At 45.3% G+C, this 20,959-nt stretch overlaps 1 protein-coding gene across 1 annotated transcript in view; it reads left to right on the top strand.

Moving 5' to 3' along the window:
• The window catches only part of gdpd4a (glycerophosphodiester phosphodiesterase domain containing 4a), a 101,595-nt gene that overhangs the window by 64,116 nt on the left and 16,520 nt on the right, over positions 1 to 20,959 (top strand). The window contains exons 9-13 of the mRNA XM_072262609.1: positions 38 to 120; positions 6,650 to 6,800; positions 11,032 to 11,253; positions 14,820 to 14,977; positions 19,986 to 20,133. Of these exons, the coding sequence (XP_072118710.1) occupies positions 38 to 120; positions 6,650 to 6,800; positions 11,032 to 11,253; positions 14,820 to 14,977; positions 19,986 to 20,133 (762 nt within the window). The remainder of the gene's footprint in view (positions 1 to 37; positions 121 to 6,649; positions 6,801 to 11,031; positions 11,254 to 14,819; positions 14,978 to 19,985; positions 20,134 to 20,959) is intronic.

Genomic DNA, 20,959 nt, shown 5'->3' with positions numbered 1-20,959 from the left:
ATTAGATGCTGAATCTTTCATTTTCATTGTTAAACAGTTAGCCCCAGAAAATACATTGATGTCATTTGAGAAAACCATTGAGCAAGGAGCGGACGGTTTGGAAACGGATGTCACCATCAGGTGAGGAAATGTTCTGGTGTAGTTTCCTCAGCAAAAGTTTGATGCCTTTACTGGAACATCTGCTTTAGGTCTGCCCAATTTATTATAAAGCCTCAGCATTACATCCTTGCTTTTATCTTGAAATGAATGCTAACATTGCATTTGCCTTCGCAAATGTTGCTTCCCCTGTGAACACAGCACGACCACAGCTCACCGATGAACTGTATCACATACGCTGACCACACATTAAACTGTGTTAATGCTTTTCATAGCAGCCATAGAGTCCATTCTCACATATGGATGCGAGACATGGACACTCACCAAGACGATGCGAAAGTCTTTAGATGGTTGCTATGCATGAATACTCCGGATGGCTCTTGATGTGAGTTGACAACAGCACATGACGAACGTTGAGCTCTATAACAATTCACTGATGCTCTCCACTAAAATTGAGGCGAGAAGACTGCAACTAGCCGGGCACTGTCTACGCCACCCCGAGCTACCTGCCAGCCTAGTCATCATATGGGAGCCCAAGCGCAGAAGGATGAACCCTGGGCGCCCTCCCAAGACTATCGTCAACACGCTCCTAGAAGCCAGCGGCACGGCTAATGTAGATGAACTGAGCACACTGATGAGGGAGAGGGAGAAGTGGAGAGTCCGTCATCGTGCCGGACGCCGGCCCCCTAGGCCTGAGTCGACGTAGTAGTAGTAGTAGATGATGCTTGGGGGTGAGTTTGAGGCTAAGGGTAAGAGTATTGTGAATAAATGCTCAACGGTTCAATTTAATACCGGAGAATGTATACAGTATGCAACCTGAAATTCTTACTCTCCACAGACACCCCCAAAACAGAGAGGAAAAAACCCAAGGAATGAATGACAGGAGAACGTTAGAACCCCAAAGACCGCTCCCCCCTCCCACGCACAGGCAACAGCATCGACCCTCCCCCCCACTAACTCCAGCAAAAGCATCAGTCCCCCCAACCCCTGCACCACCCACCATGAAAGCAATAGCAAGCCCTTAGAGATGTGATAAGGAATCTAGAGGCACCCTCTATATGCAGAATGAGTTTGGACTGGGGAGCTCAGTACATAGAAAGTGGTACAGTGGGGCGGCGGGTAGAGTCTCTGCCTCTCCGAGCCAGAGACCTGGGTTCAATCCTGATCTCGGGTTCTGTCTGTGTGGAGTTTAAACGTTTACCTTGTGATTGCGTGGGTCTGCTCCTGGTTGCTCCAGTTTCTCTCCACATTTCACAGATAAGCAGGCTGGTAGGGAAATTGCCCCTTATGTGTAGGAAATGTGGTGAGGTTGGAGGGCTGTCCCCGTGGGTGGGTGGGTGGGAGGGAGGGAAGGGGCTTGCTTTACTGCTGTTGTTGTGTTGCTTGTTGTGCTCTGTGTTGTTCCGCTGAATACGTTAGGGCATGCTATGTTGGTACAAGAGGTGTGGTGGCACCTGTGAGCGTATCATTAGGTTGTGTTGGTTGTTAACGCAAACGATGCATTTCACTGTATGTTTCAAGAGAAATAAATGAATCTGGAAAGAAAGGAATAATAATGGGGATTCAAGACAGATGATTAAATGGGTGGTTTATAGTACAGACTTAATGGGCCGAAGTGCCTGTTTCCCTGCTATTTCTTGATACGAGTCTTGAGGGACCTTTGGAGTTGAGTATCAGCTGTCTACCTGAAATAGTAAAATGCTTCCTGGTTGCCTTATAGTCTATTTCCTGAGGAGACTGAGGTCCTTTAACATCTACCGGACGATGCTGAGGATGTTCTACGGGTCTGTGGTGGCCAGTGCTATCATGTTTGCTGTTGTATGCTGGGGCAGCAGACACCAACAGAATAAACAAACTCATTCGTAAGGCCAATGATGTTGTGGGGATGGAACTGGACTCTCTGACGGTGGTGTCTGAAAAGAGGATGCTGTCCAAGTTGCATGCCATCTTGGACAATGTCTCCCATCCATAGAACATAGAACATAGAATACTACAGCACAGTACAGGCCCTTCGGCTCACAATGTTGTGCTGACCCTCAAATCCTGCCTCCCATATAAGCCCCCACCTTAGATTCCTCCATATACCTGTCTAGTAGTCTCTTAAATTTCACTAGTGTATCTGCCTCCACCACTGACTCAGGCAGTGCATTCCACGCACCAACCACTCTCTGAGTAAAAAACCTTCCTCTAATATCCCCCTTGAACTTCCCACCTCTTACCTTTAAGCCATGTCCTCTTGTATTGAGCAGTGGTGCCCTGGGGAAGAGGCGCTGGCTATCCACTCTATCTATTCCTCTTATTATCTTGTACACCTCTATCATGTCTCCTTTCATCCTCCTTCTCTCCAAAGAGTAAAGCCCTAGCTCCCTTAATCTCTGATCATGGTGCATACTTTCTAAACCAGGCAGCATCCTGGTAAATCTCCTCTGTACCCTTTCCAATGCTTCCACATCCTTCCTATAGTGAGGTGACCAGAACTGGACACAATACTCCAAGTGTGGCCTAACCAGAGTTTTTTAGAGCTGCATCATTACAGCGTGACTCTTAAACTCTATCCCTCGACTTATGAAAGCTAACACCCCATAAGCTTTCTTAACTACCCTATCCACCTGTGAGGCAACTTTCAGGGATCTGTGGACATCTACCCCGAGATCCCTCTGCTCCTCCACACTACCAAGTATTCTGCCATTTACTTTGTACTCTGCCTTGGAGTTTGTCCTTCCAAAGTGTACCACCTCACACTTCTCTGGGTTGAACTCTATCTGCCACTTCTCAGCCCACATCTGCATCCTATCAATGTCTCTCTGTAATCTTTGACAATACTCTACACTATCTACAACACCACCAACCTTTGTGTCGTCGGCAAACTTGCCAACCTACCCCCACATCCAGGTCATTAATAAAAATCACGAAAAGTAGAGGTCCCAGAACAGATCCTTGTGGGACACCACTAGTCACAATCCTCCAATCTGAATGTACTCCCTCCACCACCACCACCCTCTGCCTTCTGCAGGCAAGCCAATTCTGAATCCACCTGGCCAAACTTCCCTGGATCCCATGCCTTCTAACTTACTGAATAAGCCTACCATCTGGAACCTTGTCAAATGCCTTACTAAATTCCATATAGATCACATCCACTGCACTACCCTCATCTATATGCCTGGTCACCTCCTCAAAGAACTCTATCAGGCTTGTTAGACACGATCTGCCATTCACAAAGCCATGCTGACTGTCCCTGATCAGACCATGATTCTCTAAATGCCTGTAGATCCTATCTCTAAGAATCTTTTCCAACAGCTTTCCCACCACAGATGTAAGGCTCACTGGTCTATAATTACCCGGACTATCCCTACTACCTTTTCTGAACAAGGGAACAACATTCGCCTCCCTCCAATCCTCCGGTACCATTCCCGTGGACAACGAGGACATAAAGATCCTAGCCAGAGGCTCAGCAATCTCTTCTCTCGCCTCGTGGAGCAGCCTGGGGAATATTCCGTCAGGCCCCAGGAACTTATCTGTCCTAATGTATTTTAACAACTCCAACGCATCCTCTCCCTTAATATCAACATGCTCCAGAACATCAACCCTACTCATTGTCCTCACCATCATCAAGTTCCCTCTCATTGGTGAATACCGAAGAGATGTATTCATTGAGGACCTCGCTCACTTCCACAGCCTCCAGGCACATCTTCCCACCTTTATCTCTAATCGGTCCTACCGTCACTCCTGTCATCCTTTTTTTCTTCACATAATTGAAGAATGCCTTGGGGTTTTCCCTTACCCTACTCGCCAAGGCCTTCTCATGGCCCCTTCTTGCTCTTCTCAGCCCTTTCTTAAGCTCCTTTCTTGCTTCCCTATATTCCTCAATAGACCCATCTGATCCTTGCTTCCTAAACCTCATGTATGCTGCCTTCTTCTACCTGACTAGATTTTCCACCTCACTTGTCACCCGTGGTTCCTTCACCCTACCATTCTTTATCTTCCTCACCAGGACAAATTTATCCCTTACATCCTGCAAGAGATCTCTAAACATCGACCACGTGGCCATAGTACATTTCCCCGCAAAAACATCATCCCAATTCACACCTGCAAGTTCTAGCCTTATAGCCTCATAATTTGCCTTTCCCCAATTAAAAATTTTCCTGTTCTCTTTGATTCTATCCTTCTCCATGATAATTATAAAGGCCAGGGAGCGGTGGTCACTGTCCCCCAGATGCTCACCCACTGAGAGATCTGTGACCTGACTCGGTTTATTACCTAGTACTAGATCTAGTATGGCATTCCCCCTGGTCGGCCTGTCCACATGCTGTGACAGGAATCCATCCTGGACACACTTAACAAATTCTGCCCCATCTAAACCCTTGGAACTAATCAGGTGCCAATCAATATTAAGGAAGTTAAAGTTATCCACTACATAATGTACTGGTTGAGCACAGGAGTACATTCAGCCAGAGACTCATTCCACCGAGATGCAACACAGAGCGTCATAGGAAGTCATTCCTGCCTGTGGCCATCAAACTTTACAACTCCTCCCTTGGAGGGTCAGACACCCTGAGCCAATAGGCTGGTCCTGGACTTATTTCCTGGCATAATTTACATATTACTATTTAACTATTTATGGTTTTATTACTATTTATTATTTATGGAGAATTGTAACGAAAATCCAGTTTCCCCCGGGATCAATAAAGTATGACTATGACTATGACTATGACTATGACTATGACTATGGTTTGGAAACACCCATGCACAAGAATGGAAAAGCCTACGGCCCACTCCTTCACAGGAAAAGCCCTCCCAATCCCTGAGCATATCTACATGAGCACTGTGACAGGAAAACAGCATCCGTCATCAAGGATCCCCACCACCCAGGCCATGCTCTCTCCTCGCTGCTGCCATCAGGAAGAAGGTACAGGAGCCTCAGGGCTCACACCACCAGGTTCAGGAACAGTTATTACCCCTCAACTATCAGGCTCTTGAACCAGATGGGATAACTTCACTCACCTCATCACCGAACTGTTCCCACAACCTAGAGACTCACTTTCAAGGACTCTTCATCTGGTGTTCTCAATATTTATTGCTTATTTATTTATTATTATTATTGCTGTATTTTTATTTTTTTCTCAACTCAAGCTGCTAAAACCTGAGGTACGGGCATAGCCAAGCTCACTCACTTCCCAAATTCTAGGAACTTTTGGACTAGTCTAGTGGTGTTTAGTATTGTGGTTTTATTAATATAATAATTATTATTATTCTCTCTTTTGTATTTGCTTTTTGTTTGTTGTCTTTTGCACACTGGTTGTTTGTCCTGTTGGGTGCAGTCATCGATTCCATTGTGTCTTTTGGATTTACTGAGTTTCGTCCGCAAGAAAATGAATCTTGGGGCTATACAGTATATGTTAGCATGTACTTAGATAATAAATTTACTTTGAACTTTGATCAGATATATAGATTAGATTAGATTATGAGGACACACAGTCCTTTTTTATTGTCATTTGGTAATGCATGCATTAAGAAATGACACAATGTTCCTCCAGTGTGATATCACAGAAACACAAGACAGACCAAGACTGAAAAACTGACAAAAACCGCATAATTATAACATATAGTTACAACAGTGCAAAGCAATACTGTAATTTGATAGAAGAACAGACCACGGGCGCGGTAAAAAATGTCTCAAAGTCTCTCGAAAGTCCCAACATCTCACGCAGATGGTAGAAGGAAGAAAACTCTCCCTGCCATGAGCTTCCAGCGCCGCAAACTTGCCGATACAGCACCCTGGAGGCACCCGACCACAGTCCGACTCTCAGTCCATCCGAAAACTTTGAGCCTCCGACCAGCCCTCCAGCACCGAGTACCATCTCTGCTGAGCACTTTGACCCCAGCTCTGGCCGCCAGCAACAGGCAAAGCCGTGGATTTGGGGCCTGCCCCTCCGGAGATTCTCAATCGCACAGTAGCAGCGGCAGCGAACCGGGCATTTCAGAAGTTTCTCCAGATGTTCCTCCGTGCTTCTCACGTCTGTCTCCATCAAATCAGGATTGTGCACGGCCCCTATTTAACAGATACGATATCATTTCACCGGAGAGGCCGCGCGCGCTGCGAGAAGTGTACAGATTAACCGAATAAAGTGGCCATTGAATTTCTATGCGCTTTGAGGATAAATTTACTTTGAGCTTTAAGCCTTTTCCTTTATCCAACAGCTAAACTGATTAATTCATGTCAAATGTGTAATTTGAGATGAATTTGGGGCGTAACGGAAGTGTAGTGGTGAGCATGGTGCTATTACGCCTTGGGGCGAGTTCAGAGTTCAATTCCAGTGTCCTCAGTAAGAAAGTTTGTACGTTCTTCCCGTGTGCCTGTGGGTTTCCTCCGGGTGCTCTGGTTTCCTCCCAGATCCAAAGATGTACGGTTAGTGGGTAACTGGTCTTTGTAACTTGTCCTGTGACTAGGGCGGAGTTAAGTAGGGGGGTTGCTGGGTGGTGTGGCTCATTGGGGCTGGAAGGGTCTGTTCTGTTCTGTATCTCTAAATAAATAACTACCTTTGCCGTTTGACAGCTGGGATGGAGTCCCTTTCCTCATGCATGATCCCACTTTGAAGAGGACCACCAATGTTGAGGAAGTGTTTCCAGATAACCAGACCCTGAATGCTGCCTTTTTCCCATGGCATGACCTAGCCCAACTGAATGCTGGGAAGTGGTTCCTAAAGGTAGGCCAACCGCGGAAAGGTGGGAGCGTGTTGGAAACTGAGCTTCTTCCAAAGTCAGGAACTTGCTGCTTGTGACTGTTTATTAAACGTTACGAGAACAAGGAAGATGAAGCGAGAGAGGGAGTGAGAGAGCAAGGGAGAGCACAGTGGGGAACGAGAACAGATCAGTGTGGTTTGCTCCTCTTGTAGCAGTTTGCTAATTCCATTCACTTTCCGTAGATAACAGACATTCCATTCAAAGTCTGTTGCTTGAACCAGCCAGTAAGATAACCCCCAATAAAGTAACGTGATGCCTGCAACTGCGACCAAGTTGTTACAAAAGCAACTGTAACCACTACATAATACATTGAACCATTACGCATACAGTACTGTGCAAAAGTCTTGGGTATATGTGTGTGTACGTGTGTGTATATTTATTTATTTAATTATTTTGTCACATACCCCGTGACAGGAATGAAGAACCAGCAGAAATAGAAAACACTTTGGAGTCCAGTATTGCTATTACCTAAAACAACAGGAATTCTGCAGATGCTGGAAATTCAAGCAACACACATAAAAGTTGCTGGTGAACGCAGCAGGCCAGGCAGCATCTCTAGGAAGAGGTGCAGTCGACGTTTCAGGCCGAGCCCCTTCGTCAGGACTATTTATGCAGTAATATAAAAGTAGATAAATCAAACGGGTTAGCAAAGATTATATAAAAGTAAGTGTGGAAATATATGAAAACCAATCTTCTTCAAGTCTAGGGGTAAATAGATAGTCTTACGATGATGAGTAAAGTTCAGTTCAGTTTGTGGTATTTAGTTGAGTAGTGATGGAGAGAGAGAGGGGGAGAGATTTGAGTCTTCAGGTGAGCTGACGCCGTCGATCTTCCCGTTGTCCTCCGAAATCCTTTAAAAGTCACCGACTGTGACCACAACAAAGGGGACCAGTTTTCTGTGGTGGAGCTATCACCCAGTCAAGGGTGGACACACGGACAACTCCCCACCGGTCTCTGCCTTTTCTTTTCACTGCAAGAGCCACTGATCGATCTGCCTGATCGATCCTCCCAAAAACCCACTTTTTCTGCAGGCACACAAAGCTCATTCAGTCCAAATATGTGCCTGAGGTCCATCATCTGATCTTCTATTTCATCTCCCCGTGCTGAGCATCAACTGTCACTCAAAAAACTCCTCCTTCCTCTCTCTGTGTAAGAAATGTACAAGTAGGCAATTATCCTTGAAGAAAGTATAAACAGCCTGTCAGCAATCTTCATCTCTCTCTCTTTTAAAAACAAGATGCTGGTGTTAAATAACTCTCTCTCTCTTTTCAAAAGCACAGTTTATAGGGGTAACTCAGGACCCCGTCACAATATATACACACACATACATACATACTATGCGAAGGTCTTGGGTGTTCTACATGTATATATAGAATGCCCAAGCCCTTTGCACAGTACTGTAGTAATTTTATGTATTGCACTGTACTGCTACTACACACAAAAAACACAAATATTATGATGTGAGTGATGATTCTGATTTATGTGTCCCTATTGTAGACTGAGAGTGGGAAGGGGGCAGGGAGAGGGGAATCATGGTTGGGAAAAGGCAAAGGGAGAGGGGAAGGAGAGGGAAGCACCAGAGAGACATTCTGTAATGATCAATAAACCAATTGTTTGGAATCAAATAACCTTGAATAGTGTTTCAAGGCTGGGTGTGTCTGCACCCATGCCATCCCACGCCCCGACACTCCTTCTCTGCCACCCATCCCACACTCCTCTCACGGTGCTCCACCCTTGCTGTTCTTGCAGGGGTTCCCAAACTTTATGCCATCAACCTGTTCCATTAACTGAGGGGTCCGTGGTCCTAGGTTGGGAACCCCAGCCATAGATGCTTCTTGACCTATTGAGTTCCTGCAGCTGAAGAATCTCTTATGTGAATGTAACAGATTGTGAGGTTCTCTTAAAACTGTGGAAATATGAAAGCAGAAAATTCGGGAAACACCCGGCAGGTTGGTCAGCATCTGTGGAGAGAGAAGCAGAGTTAATACTTCAAGTTGGAAACCCTTCATTTGAACTGGATGCTATCTGACCTGCTCAGTGTGTCCAATGTAACACATATCAAACCAATTTCCCCCGGGATCAATAAAGTATGACTACGACTATAACTATGACTGTGACATATAGAGTTCTGGAGGAACTCAGTGGTCAGGCAGCATCTATGCAAATGAATAAAGTATTTTTCATTAAGTTTCACAGTGGAACATCATCTTAAATGGAATCTTACATCAGATTTGAACATACCTTTAAAGAAAGTCTTTTAAATTGCTACTTAAAGCTCAGTTCGCATATTAAAGATAAAGTTTAGCTTCATCACATATACATCAAAACATGGAGTGAAATGCGTCATTTGTGTTTAATCAAGTTATTGAGCCTGCAAGTGTCCCAACACTTCTGGCGCCAACGTAACATGCCCACAACTCACTAACCCTAAATCAGGGGTTTCCAACTTGGGGCGGGGCGCACGGACCCCTCGGTTAATGGTAAGGGTCCTTGGCATATAAGAGGGTTGGGAACCCCTGCACTAAATGTATATCTTTGGAACTGGGGAGGAAACAGGGCACCTGGAGGAAACCCACGGGAAGAATGTGCAAACTCCTTATAGGCAGCGAAGGGAGTCGAACTCTCACCTTACAGCCGGTGATGTAAAGCATTGCGCTGTGGGCTGCATGGTGGTACAGTAGTCTGCAGAACGCTATTACAGCACCAGCGATCTATGCTCACTTTCCGCTGCTGCCTGTGTCACATGACCAGCAACACTGAATATAGAAATGAGTCAGGTTTTATAAACAAATAATCACTTATTAAACACTGCTCAAAATTAGTAAAAAGATAAACAAATGAAAACCTTAACCGGGAGTAAACTGCTATGCGGCCATTTAACAAACCGCCAAACTTAGTACTAGTTCTTAAAGCAGTAAATACGAACACAGTCCTAAAGTGGTAAATTAGAACACAGTTCTTAGAATGGTAAATTTGAAAGTCCAAGATATTTATACAGTCAATTAAGAGAGACTTTCCTGAAGTAAAGAATTCCTTGAAGATGTGACGTTACTGTCGATCCCAGCCGGACCTTTTTCTCTGTAGAATAGACTAGATACTGCACAACCTTTTCTGCTTTAGCAGTGGTTATCTCATGCAGATCACTCTTTCTTGAACTAATTCAATAATGGTCGATCCTCTCTAAAACCGCCGAACGACTCCTTCAGGTTCCCATCTTCACTCTGCCATACTACTGAAAAGGTACATCAACAAATCTGGCAGCTATTGGTGAAACTACCGGCCCAACACTTCTGTACCTTACAATAGACAGTAAAACTCTGTTTTAAAATTAAACTGCGTCATAAGGCAAATACGCAGCATAGCGGAATATCTCACTGACGATTTAAACTGAAAACTAACTGCGTCACCAGGGGTCTACCCTTATATACCTGGTGAGAACAGGTCATCACATGACCTCACATCGGCGGGAAAATTACATCATGCAACCTCCGCAAGACCGTTACATCATCCTCATAAGACAGTCACAAGATATCCATGAAGTATGTAACATCTGTAAGAAGTTGTACATTCCCCCTGTCCCCCATGACCACATGGGTTTCCTCCGGTGCTCAGATTTCCTCCCACAGTACAAGGACTTTCAGATTAATTGGTCACATGGGTCTGATTGAGCTTGTGGGATGGAAGGGCCTGTTACTGTTCTGTATTTCTAAATAAATGAAATAAATGACACTATTTAAGGGGATTTTCAACTGAATAATAAAGAGAACAGGTTTAAATGCCTCAGTTAACAGTAGGGGTCCATGGCATAGAAAGATTGAGAACCCCTGGTTTAGAGTGATATGTGTAAAGTGGGCAAATGGGACATCTCATAAACATAAGAGATTCTGCAGTTGCTGGAGACCTAGAGTAACACAGACAAAATACAGGAGGAACTCAGTAGCTCAATGGAAAGGAATAAGCAGTTGACATTTCAGGTCCTTCCCCCTCCCCCCACTTCCTTATTCTGGCATCTTCCCCCTTTATTTCCGGCCCAAAACGTCGATGGTTTATTCCTGTCTATAGCTGCTGCCTGACCTGCTGAATTCCCCCAGCACTTTGTACGAGACTAGCTCAGGTAGGCAATTTGGCTGGCATGGATGGATGGAGCCGGCTCCTGTGTTGCATCACTCTGTGGTTCTGTGTCTCCTGAAACAGGACAATCCGTTCGGGACGAAACACTTGCTGTCACCGGAAGACAAGTGGAAGGCCAGCCGGCAGACAGTCTGTAAGCTCAGTGAGCTGTTGGCCCTCGCCTCCACCCATGGGAAGCTGGTGATCTTCGACCTGTTCCGCCCACCAAAGAATCACCCGTACCGAAACTACTTTATCCAACAGACAGTTATGGCCATCCAGGACGCTGGAATTAACCAAAGTTTGGTAATAAACCATCAGAAGCAAAATTATTTATTCAAGATTGTTTAATATCATTTCCTATAGACAAGTGTAAAGGAGAATGAAATAGTTGCTACTCCAGATCTGATGCAGCACAAAAAAAACAAAAAAAATATAAATACATGAGATAGCTTATATACACAGATTGATTGTATGTCCATAAAGTGACACTAGGCACAGGAGTGTCTGTACATAAGGTGACTCTGACAGGAAATGATAAAGTAGTGCTGGGTCTAGGTGTGGAGGGATGGGTTAGTGGGTGGAGGTGTTGATCAGCTTTACTGCTTGGGGAAAGTAACTGTTTTTGTGTCTAGTGGTCCTAGCGTGGAAGTTACGTAGCCTCCAAGCTGAAAAGGCCCATGAGCAGGGTGGGTGAGATCACTCACGCTGTTACTGGCTCTTTTCAGGCATCTTGATGCTGGGTGGGCTGGTGCCGGTGATGTGTAGTTATCATAAGGAAACAGACTGTGAAATATGCTGTTTGCATTAAAAGCAACACACCCAAGGATGTGGCGAGGCAGCCCGGACATCCCCACAATGCTTGGCAGAACAGAACAAACAAAAAATAACAACAAAACAAGACTCGCTCCTCCCCTCCCATTCACCCACACGCATGGACAGTCCTCCAACTCCAGGCCTTTGGGCCTCCAGCACGTGGCCAGTCCTCCAGCCTCTAGTCTCAAGGCTTCAGCCATTGGGTTATGACTTCTGATTGGCCTTATGGCCTCAATCTTCAATCAAGCACAAGTTTCATCGATGCACACATTGTCCGGTGCATCAATGCAACTTTACTTGATAACTTCAGAAAAGAGAATCATAGAATCCTATAGCTGACCATGACCTCTATCTATGCTCATCCCATTTGTCCACATTAGGCCCATTTCATAGAGCCATAGAGCACAACAGCACAGAAACAGGCCATTTGGCCCATCTAGTCTATGCCTAATCCCATCTTCCCATATCCGGATTATATCACTCCATTCCCCTCTCATCTAAAATTCTCTAAAATGTTGAAATCGGACCCACATCCACCACTTCTGGCAACTCATTCTACACCCTCACCACACTTAGGTTCCTCTCAAATATTTCACCTTTCACCCTTAACCTGTGACCTCTAGTTCTAGTTTTATCCCTCTACGGCTTTCCTATCTTTATGAGGAGCAGTGAAGGTTTATGAGGAATTTGCTGGGACCGGAGGGCCCGAGTCCTAGGGAGAGGCTGGACTGGCGAAGACTTTATTCCTCGGAGAGGTGACCTTGCAGAGATGTATAAAATTGCGAGGGGGAACAGATAGGGCGCACACACAGTCCTTTTCCCAGGGAAGGTGTTCTTGAAATCAGAAAGAACAAGTTTAACGAGAGCTGGTAAGATGACAGGGTGTTATGGTAGTGTGGTGGTTAGCGCGATGCTGTTGCAGCTCAGGGCATCCTGGAGTCTGGTGTTCAATTCTGGCGCCGTGTTGTAAAGAGCCAGTGTATGTTCTCCCGGTGGAATGTGTGGGTTTCCTCCAGGTACTCTGGTTTTCTCCCACAGTCCAAAGGCATACCGTGACTAGGTCAGGGTTAACTGGGTTTGTCCGAGGTTGCTGGAGAGCTGTGGCTTGAAGGGCTGGAAGGGCCCACTCTGCACTGTATCACTAAATAAATAAATTTAAAAGGGACCTGAGGGGCAACTTCTTCATACAGAGGGTGGTGGGTATATGGAATCTACTAGCAGAGACAGTGGTTGAGGCAGGTACAGTAACATTTCCAGTGTTTGCTTGGCAGAAGACAAGTCGTATTCTGTTCGACTGCAGACTGCTGCAACATTCATGGACTTAGGGACGTGGACTATATATATTTTATGTGTTACTATATTTTACTGCTGCCTTATACGTACCTTGTGGCTCGTGTTGTGTGTGGCTGTCGGCGCTGTGTTTTGCAGCTTGGCCACGGATTCACACTGTTTCGTTTGGCTGTATTCATGGGCATTCATGAATGGTTGAGTGTCAATTAAATACACTTGAACTTGAACATTTAAAGGTCTTTTGGACAAGTACATGGATAAGGGGGGTTTAGAGGGATATGGGCCAAACAGTGGACATCATGGTTGACTTGGATGAGTTGAGTTGAGCACAGAAGCCTGTTTCCCTGTTCTATGACTCTAACCATGCAAATGTCTTTTAAATATTGTAATTGTATTTACCTCTGCCTCTGATACTGGCAGCCTGTTCCAGATAACCACCCGTCCTCTGTGTGAAAAATGCACCTCACAGATCACCTGTAATATTTTCCTCTCTCACCATAAACCTGAGGCCTTTGATTCAAGACTCCCATGCCCCAGAAATCTATCTATTCTACCTGTGCCCCTAATAATTCTCTAAACCTCTTTAACATCATCCTTCAGCCTTCTGTAGTAGTTGTCCGTCGTATCTGACGATGACATGTTAATGGACAGGTAGACATTGAAAGGCCTTGCCATTGCTGCTGAACCAGGGTGCAAAGGGAGGAGATTAAGTTCACATTTGTGTCAGTCAACTGTATACATGTATATCACCAAATGAAACAATGTTCCTCTCGTCCAAGGTGCACAACACAGTACATATAACTCACAGACAACACATAAAGTCATATTACCACAAATAAATTAACAAATAAAGAGATAAATTAATAAGTGATAAAATTCAGTGGAATCCAGTTAATTGGGACACATCAGGACCTGTACATTTTGGCCCAATTAAGCGGCTGTACAAATTAGCCAAAGTTTTATGGAAATAGTTAAAAAGGTATAAGAAAGACAAACTACAAACTACCATTTAACTGAGTAACAAATTATGTATTTAAATGAAATACAGAACAAATTAGAACGTTATCAATACTACTACAGTATTATAAAACTGTGTATTGGTTCCTAATAGTTATTGATGGAGGATTTATACTGCCGTGTTATTTAGATTGACTGTAAATGAATAAATCAGTGCAGATAATGGATTGCGGTTATACAATGCTTTTGATGATTGAATCCTTCAATTCTTCATTTTTGTTATAACATTCAAGATGATTGTCAATACCTTCAAATTCTTCGTAGTTCCTAACTTGATGAAGCGGTGAAATCGTTTCATTTTCACTTCTGGCTGTTATTGGCATCTCTGAGCCTGATGCTTGAAACTGCAGTGAGCAAAACAGTCCTGAATTGTCTTACTGCTTATTTCTTGCCAACTATCAGTGGTAAAGAAAACAATGCTTTTTGAACACAAAATACACACAACTGTTGGCTCTAAGAACAATGTAGAGTCAAACAGCCATGCAAATGCATGAGACTGACACTAGTTAGAAACTGTTTTGCAACAGTCCCAATTAAGTGCGGAGTGTCCCACATAAATCCTGACTATTTTCTTGGTTAGTTTTCATTCTCTAAGAATTATCCCAAATAAGTGGCTACACTGATTAACGGATGGCCCAAGTAATTGGAATCCACTGTATATTCCAGAAGATTGACATTTAGCGTAAGATGTATTTACAACACAAGTAAGAAGTTAAAATAAATTTGGAGTTTCTGATACTACCTTACAGATTCTCTGGCTTCCTAATGCTCTGAGGTCGAATGTCCAGCAGGCAATGCCCGGATTTGTCCACATTCACGGAGGAAAGAAGCCAGTTCAACAGCTGCAGTTGGATAAGATTACCAAACTCAATGTCCGCTACAGCGAGATCTCTGATAGGGAGATCAGGTAAGTGGGGACAGATGAAGGATCAACTTTATTCGCTAAAACACTTACGTGTCTTAAGAATTTTCTGTGGTGTGTTGGTGTGATATGCAACAAGAACGAACAACATTCAGCAATTATAAAGCATAAACAATTAACGCTGGAGGTTACAGTATGGATGTGGAATAAAATGTGCATAAATAGTATTGACAATGTAAACAACATTTTAAAGAGTGATTTTAAAGTGTTTACAGTGCAGTGATGGGGTACTAGATAGAAGAGGGTGCGGGGGGGTGTGGGGGGGGTAACTAGAATGTTTGATCAGACTAACCAGTGGGGGAAGAAAGTTTTAAGACTGAAACCTATAGTGTACATTGAAACATATAATGAAGTGCGTTGTCGGTGTGAAATCACATCAGCGAGGATTGTGGTGAGCAGCTCGCAAACACCACCATGCTGCTGGTGCCAACATAGCTTTCTCACAACTTATTAACCCTAATCCTCACACCTTTGGAATGTGGGAGGAAGTCAGAGCGCCCAGAGAAAACCCACAAAGTTCTCAAAGACAGTGGCAGGAAATGGACCCAGGTTGCTAGCTCTGTAGTAGCATTACGCTAACCGCTATACTCCTGTGCCATCACCAATGTACAGTTACAGTCATGTGCAAAACTCTTGAGTTTATGTGTGTTTGTGTGTGTGTGTGTGTGTGTATATATATATATATATATATATATATATATATATATATATTTTTAGCAGCGTGTTGTGTCCTTGAGCAAGGCACTTAACCACACATTGCTCTGCGACAACACTGGTGCCAAGCTGTATCAGCCCTAGTGCCCTTCCCTTGGACAACGTCGGTGTCATGGAGAGGGGAGACTTGCAGCATGGGCAACTGCTGGCCTTCAATACAACCTTGCCCAAGCCTGTGCCCTGGAAACTTTCCAAGGTGCAAATCCATGGTCTCACGAGACTAACAGATGCCTATATATATATAAAATTGCTAGGGTACTCAAGTCCTTTGCATAGTACTGTATTTGTCTTGGTGGAGTGGAGAGCTAGTTTGTAAATCTGGCGGATGACGGGAGCAAAGGATGTAGGGAATAGTAATGGTGGAATGTCATGGGAGGGGTGTGGGACAGGTGGCAGAGAAGGAGTGCCGGGGCAGGGGTTGGCACGGGTGCAGACACACCCAGCCTTTAATGATCATTCCAGCATGTCTCCCTGATGTTTCCTGCTCCCTTCCCACTCCTTCCCCACTCCTTTCCCTCTCCCTGCCCCCTTCCCACTCTTGGTCCACAATAGAGACCCATACCAGAATTAGGTTTATCATCACTCACAGACAGTGTCAGGATTTTTTTATGGCAGTAGTACAGTGCAATACATAAAATTACGACAGTACTGCGCAAAGGTCTTGGGCAACCTAACTGTATATATGTGCCTAATACTTCTGCACAGTACTGAATTTATAATATTTTTCAGAATTGGGTTTATCACTATTATATGGCTTGATATCAGTCAGTGTGAAGACAGTAAATTACTATAAATTACAAAATAAACAGGGTATTAGAAGGTGTAATGAGATAGTGTTCATGAGTTCATGGACCATTCAGAAACCTGATGATGGAAGGGAAGAATTTTTGCTGGAACAGAATTAAAATAAAATAAAACAGTCTATTTTAGTGCAAAGTGGTCGTAGTGTTGCTGAACTGCTGTGACTAGGGTTGTGCTGAGGGGCTCAAGAACTGAATGGTTGAAGGGAAGGGGGAAGTTGAAGTGACGCAGGGAGACAGTGGTATTGGTGGTATTTGCAAAGCTTGCCTTCATCAGTCAGGGCATAGGTTCAAATTAATTTTATTATCGAAGTACATATGTACCACCAGACAACCTGAGGTTCATTTCCTCATGGGCATTCACAGTCACTACTAAGAAACACAATAGAATCAATGGAAACACACAACAAATATGGACAAACAATCAGTGCAAAAGACAGTACAAAAAAGAGAAATAAAGTAATAATAATAAATAAATAAGCAATACAGATTGAGAAATGAGTTGTGGTGTCTTTTAAAATGTGTCCTCAGGTTATGGAATTAGTTTAGCATAGGGGTGAGTTGAATTCTCCTCTCTTGTTCAGGAGCCTGATGGTTGAGGGGTAGTAACTGTTCCTGAACTTGATGGTGTGGGTCCTGAGGTTGCTGTACCTTCTTCCTGATGGCAGTACCGAGGAGAAAGTATGTCCTGTATGGTGGGGGTCCTTGATGATGGTTACTGCTTTCCTGCGACAGTGCTCCTTGCAAATAGAGCAGGAGAGCTGGGGCATCGTGTGACCACTGTGCAAGACATTGATGAGAGGCACTTGGAGCACTGAGAGGAGTTCTAGTTGCTGAACTATAGGAAAGATGTGATTAAACTGGAAAGGGTGCAGATAATATTCACAAGGATGTTGGCAGGACTGTAGGGCTAATGTTATAAAGAGAGGCACTTTGTGTGTGTTGTGTGGCTGTTCTCCCTGGACTGAAGGAGGCTGAGGAATGCCCTTACAGAGGGGCATAATATCATGAGGGGCATAGATCAGGTGAATGGATCTGAGGTAGGGGAGGCTAAAACCAGATATGAGGTGAGAGAGGAGAAGGAACACACACACAATGCTGGAGGAGCTCATTCGGTCAGGCAGCATCTATGGAGGGGAATAAACAGGCAACGTTTCGGGCCACAATCCCTCATCAGAACAAATTCATCCAGCTTTTTGTGTGTATTACTCAAGATATTGAGGGGACCTGAGGGGCAAATTGTAGGTATCTATGGAAAAAGCTGCCAGAAGAAGTGATAGGAACAGTCACATTTGGACAGATGCATGAATAGCAAAGGTATAAGTTGTCCTTGGCGCGCGTTGGCACGTGGCCAAGTGGTTAAGGCGTTCATCTAGTGATTTGAAGGTCACTAGTTCGAGCTTTAGCTGAGGCAGCGTGTGTGTCCTTGGGCAAGGCACTTAACCACACATTGCTCTGCGACGACACTGGTGCCAAGCTGTATCGGCCCTAATGCCCTTCCCTTGGACCACATGGGTGGCGTGGAGAGGGGAGACTTGCAGCATGGGCAACTGCCGGTCTTCCATACAACCTTGCCCAGGCCTGCACCTTGGAAACCTTCCAAGGCGCAAATCCATGGTCTCACGAAACTTAACGGATGCCTATTATTAAGTTGTCCTTCAGACTCCTATTAAATTTTTCTGTTTGTATCTCAAACCCATCGTGTGCAAATGCAACCATCCCAACTCAGTGTCCTGACTGATGAAGGTCACCGTGCCAAAGGCTGCCTTCACCCCTCTGTCTGCCTGAGACACCAGAAGTCCTGCAGATGCTGGAAATCCAGAGCAACACAGACAAAATGCTGGAGGAACTCAGCAGGTCAGGCAGTATCTATGGAGGGGGGAGAATAAACAGTCGACGTTTTGGGCCGAGACCCTTCGTCAGGGCTCAGTCACCCCCACCCACCCACCTTCTACTTCACCCGGTTTCACCTATCACCTGCCAGTTCGTACTCCTCCTCCTTCCCCCTGATCTACTTGTTCTGGTTTTTACCCCCTTCCTTTCCAGTTTTGATGAAGGGCCTCAGCCCAAAAGGTGGACTGTTTATTCCTCTTCATAGATGTTGCTTGACTTGCTGAGTTCCTCCAACATTTTGCGTGTGTTACCTGAGACCCCACTTTCAAGCAACCATGTACTTATTCTGTGGGCCTTCTGTTCTGTAACATTCCCCAGTGCCCTACCATTCACTGAAAGTCCTACCCTCGTTTGTTTTGAGTCAGGAAGCAGCTCCATCATCTGGTCAAGATGGTGCCAAGTTGCGATGTCCATCATGGTTGCGGCCCAGACTTAGTTGGTTTTGGGGACTGCAGGGGAAGCTAGGGGTGAGGTTAGTATTTAGGGGTAGAGTTGAGGGGCAGTTAGAGCTAGGGCTGGAGTGCACCGTGGCTGAAGGCCAGCGATCTCCATAGGTGGATGTTGAGTCAGGGAGTACTGTGGATGAAGATCAGTCAGCCCTATGGTCAATGACTGAGGTTGGTGGGGCCCATGGATGAGGTTTGGTGACCACTCCTCCCCTGTCCACTGTAAGCAAGTTCCCCCGGTTTGGTGAGTTCAGGATTGGAGGTCCATGCAGGCGCAAGGCATGAGGTCCACAGTCTCCCTCCACCCCACCCCCAGGTCAGCGAGTCCCTGGGTCAGAGGTCTGTGCCAGTACAGAGTTTGAGGCCTGGAATTCGGGATCCCATTACTTGTGAGTCCTCGGGTTGATTCTGATGATCGAAGGTCGAAGTTGAACACTGAAGTCAGCACTGGGTTGGCGTGTCCAGAACTCAGAGGCTTGATGTCTGCGAGTCTATGAGTAGACTGAAGACTGGAGGTCAGACGGTAGCCTCTGTCCTGGGATTGGAGGCCTGTCGATGTGGGTGGGTGGGAGGGAGAAAGGGGCTTGATTTCCATTTCAACACAAAATGCTGGAGGAACTCAGCAGGTCAGGCAGCATCTATGGAAGCGAATAAACAGTCGATGTTTCAGGCCGAGACCCTGCTCCAGGATTTTTGTTTTCATTTTGTTGTTCCGAGGAGTATTGCAATATTAGCACTGGAATGTGCGGCAACATTTGCGGGCTGCCCCCAGCACATCCTTAGCTAGTAATGCAAGTGATGCATTTCACTGTATATGTTTCGATGTACGTGCGATCAATAAGTTAAACCCAGTCCGAGGGAGGGGAGGGGATCGTCGACTCAGCGTTGGGCATTTTCATGCCTTAGAAGGCGTGGAACGAAAGACTGTGTGGTGTGCCACTCCTCACACAGACATAGAGCAATGTGTGCTTAAGGCCTTGCTCAAGGACACAACACGCTGCCTCAGCTAAGGCTTGAACTGGCGACCTTCAGATCACTAGACGAACGCCTTAACCGCTTGGCCACGTGCCCACACAATCCGAACCTGAACCTAATTCTGTGATATTAGGAAATGACTTGCTTTCTCTGTCCTTCCCGCAGGATGTACGCCGCTGTAAACATCAGCACTAACCTCTACGTCGTGACAGAACCCTGGCTCTTCTCACTGGTGTGGTGTGCAGGGGCCCACTCGGTCATCACCAACGACCCCCAGAGGCTGAGGGAGCTCCACAGGCCCTGGTTCCTAATGGTAAGTGCTCCTTGCTCAAGGATTTCTCCAGGCTCCCCTCTGCCGGCGTGAACCACTGTTGTTGAGGTGTAAACTCATTGCTGCTTCCTGCAGAAATCAGACTCTGATTTATTCATCGTATGTACATCGTCGTTGTGGCTATCCCTCGAGGTCGAGGATGATGGTCTTCGTTCTGAAGAAGTGGCCCACAGAGCGAAGACACCTGTGCGTGTGTTTGTTTATTGTGTACTTGATGTTGCACTCCAAGAAGCACACGATACTTTAGAAATCAACCATCTGATTCCAATGGCACGGAAACCATGATGATTGGAGCTGATAGACTTGTTGTAGCCTTCATCCGCCTTCACAGCCGTTGAGTTCAAAGTAACTTCGTCTGCCTGTTCCACCGTTGAGGCCTTGGTTGGATTGTTCTTTGTCAGGGACCTCACCCTCGACCTTACTGCCATGGGTGACCCTACCAGGAGCATAGCTCCAGACGGCATTGCTGTCGGGATCACAGGACCACACAAGCTTCTCCACCATGACGAGGTGACAATCCACGGACATTTGTACATCGAAACACAGTGAAACTGTGTCCAGCCACAAATTCTCAATTGAATTGAGATCTGGACTCTGACTTGGCCACTCCAGGACATTAACTTTGTTGTTTTTAAGCCATTCCTGTGTAGCTTTGGCTTTATGCTTGGGGTCATTGTCTTGCTGGAAAACAAATCTTCTCCCAAGTCGCAGTTCTCTTGCAGACAGCGTCAGGTTTTCCGCCAAGATTTCCCTGTATTTTGCTGCGCTCATTTTACCTTCTACCTTCACAAGTGTTCCAGGGCCTGCT

This window comes from Mobula birostris, chromosome 7 (assembly GCF_030028105.1).
Source record: "Mobula birostris isolate sMobBir1 chromosome 7, sMobBir1.hap1, whole genome shotgun sequence".
Taxonomy (NCBI): Eukaryota; Metazoa; Chordata; class Chondrichthyes; order Myliobatiformes; family Myliobatidae; genus Mobula; species Mobula birostris.
Note: the sequence above shows the minus strand (reverse complement) of the source record. Positions and strands in the feature narration are given on the sequence as shown.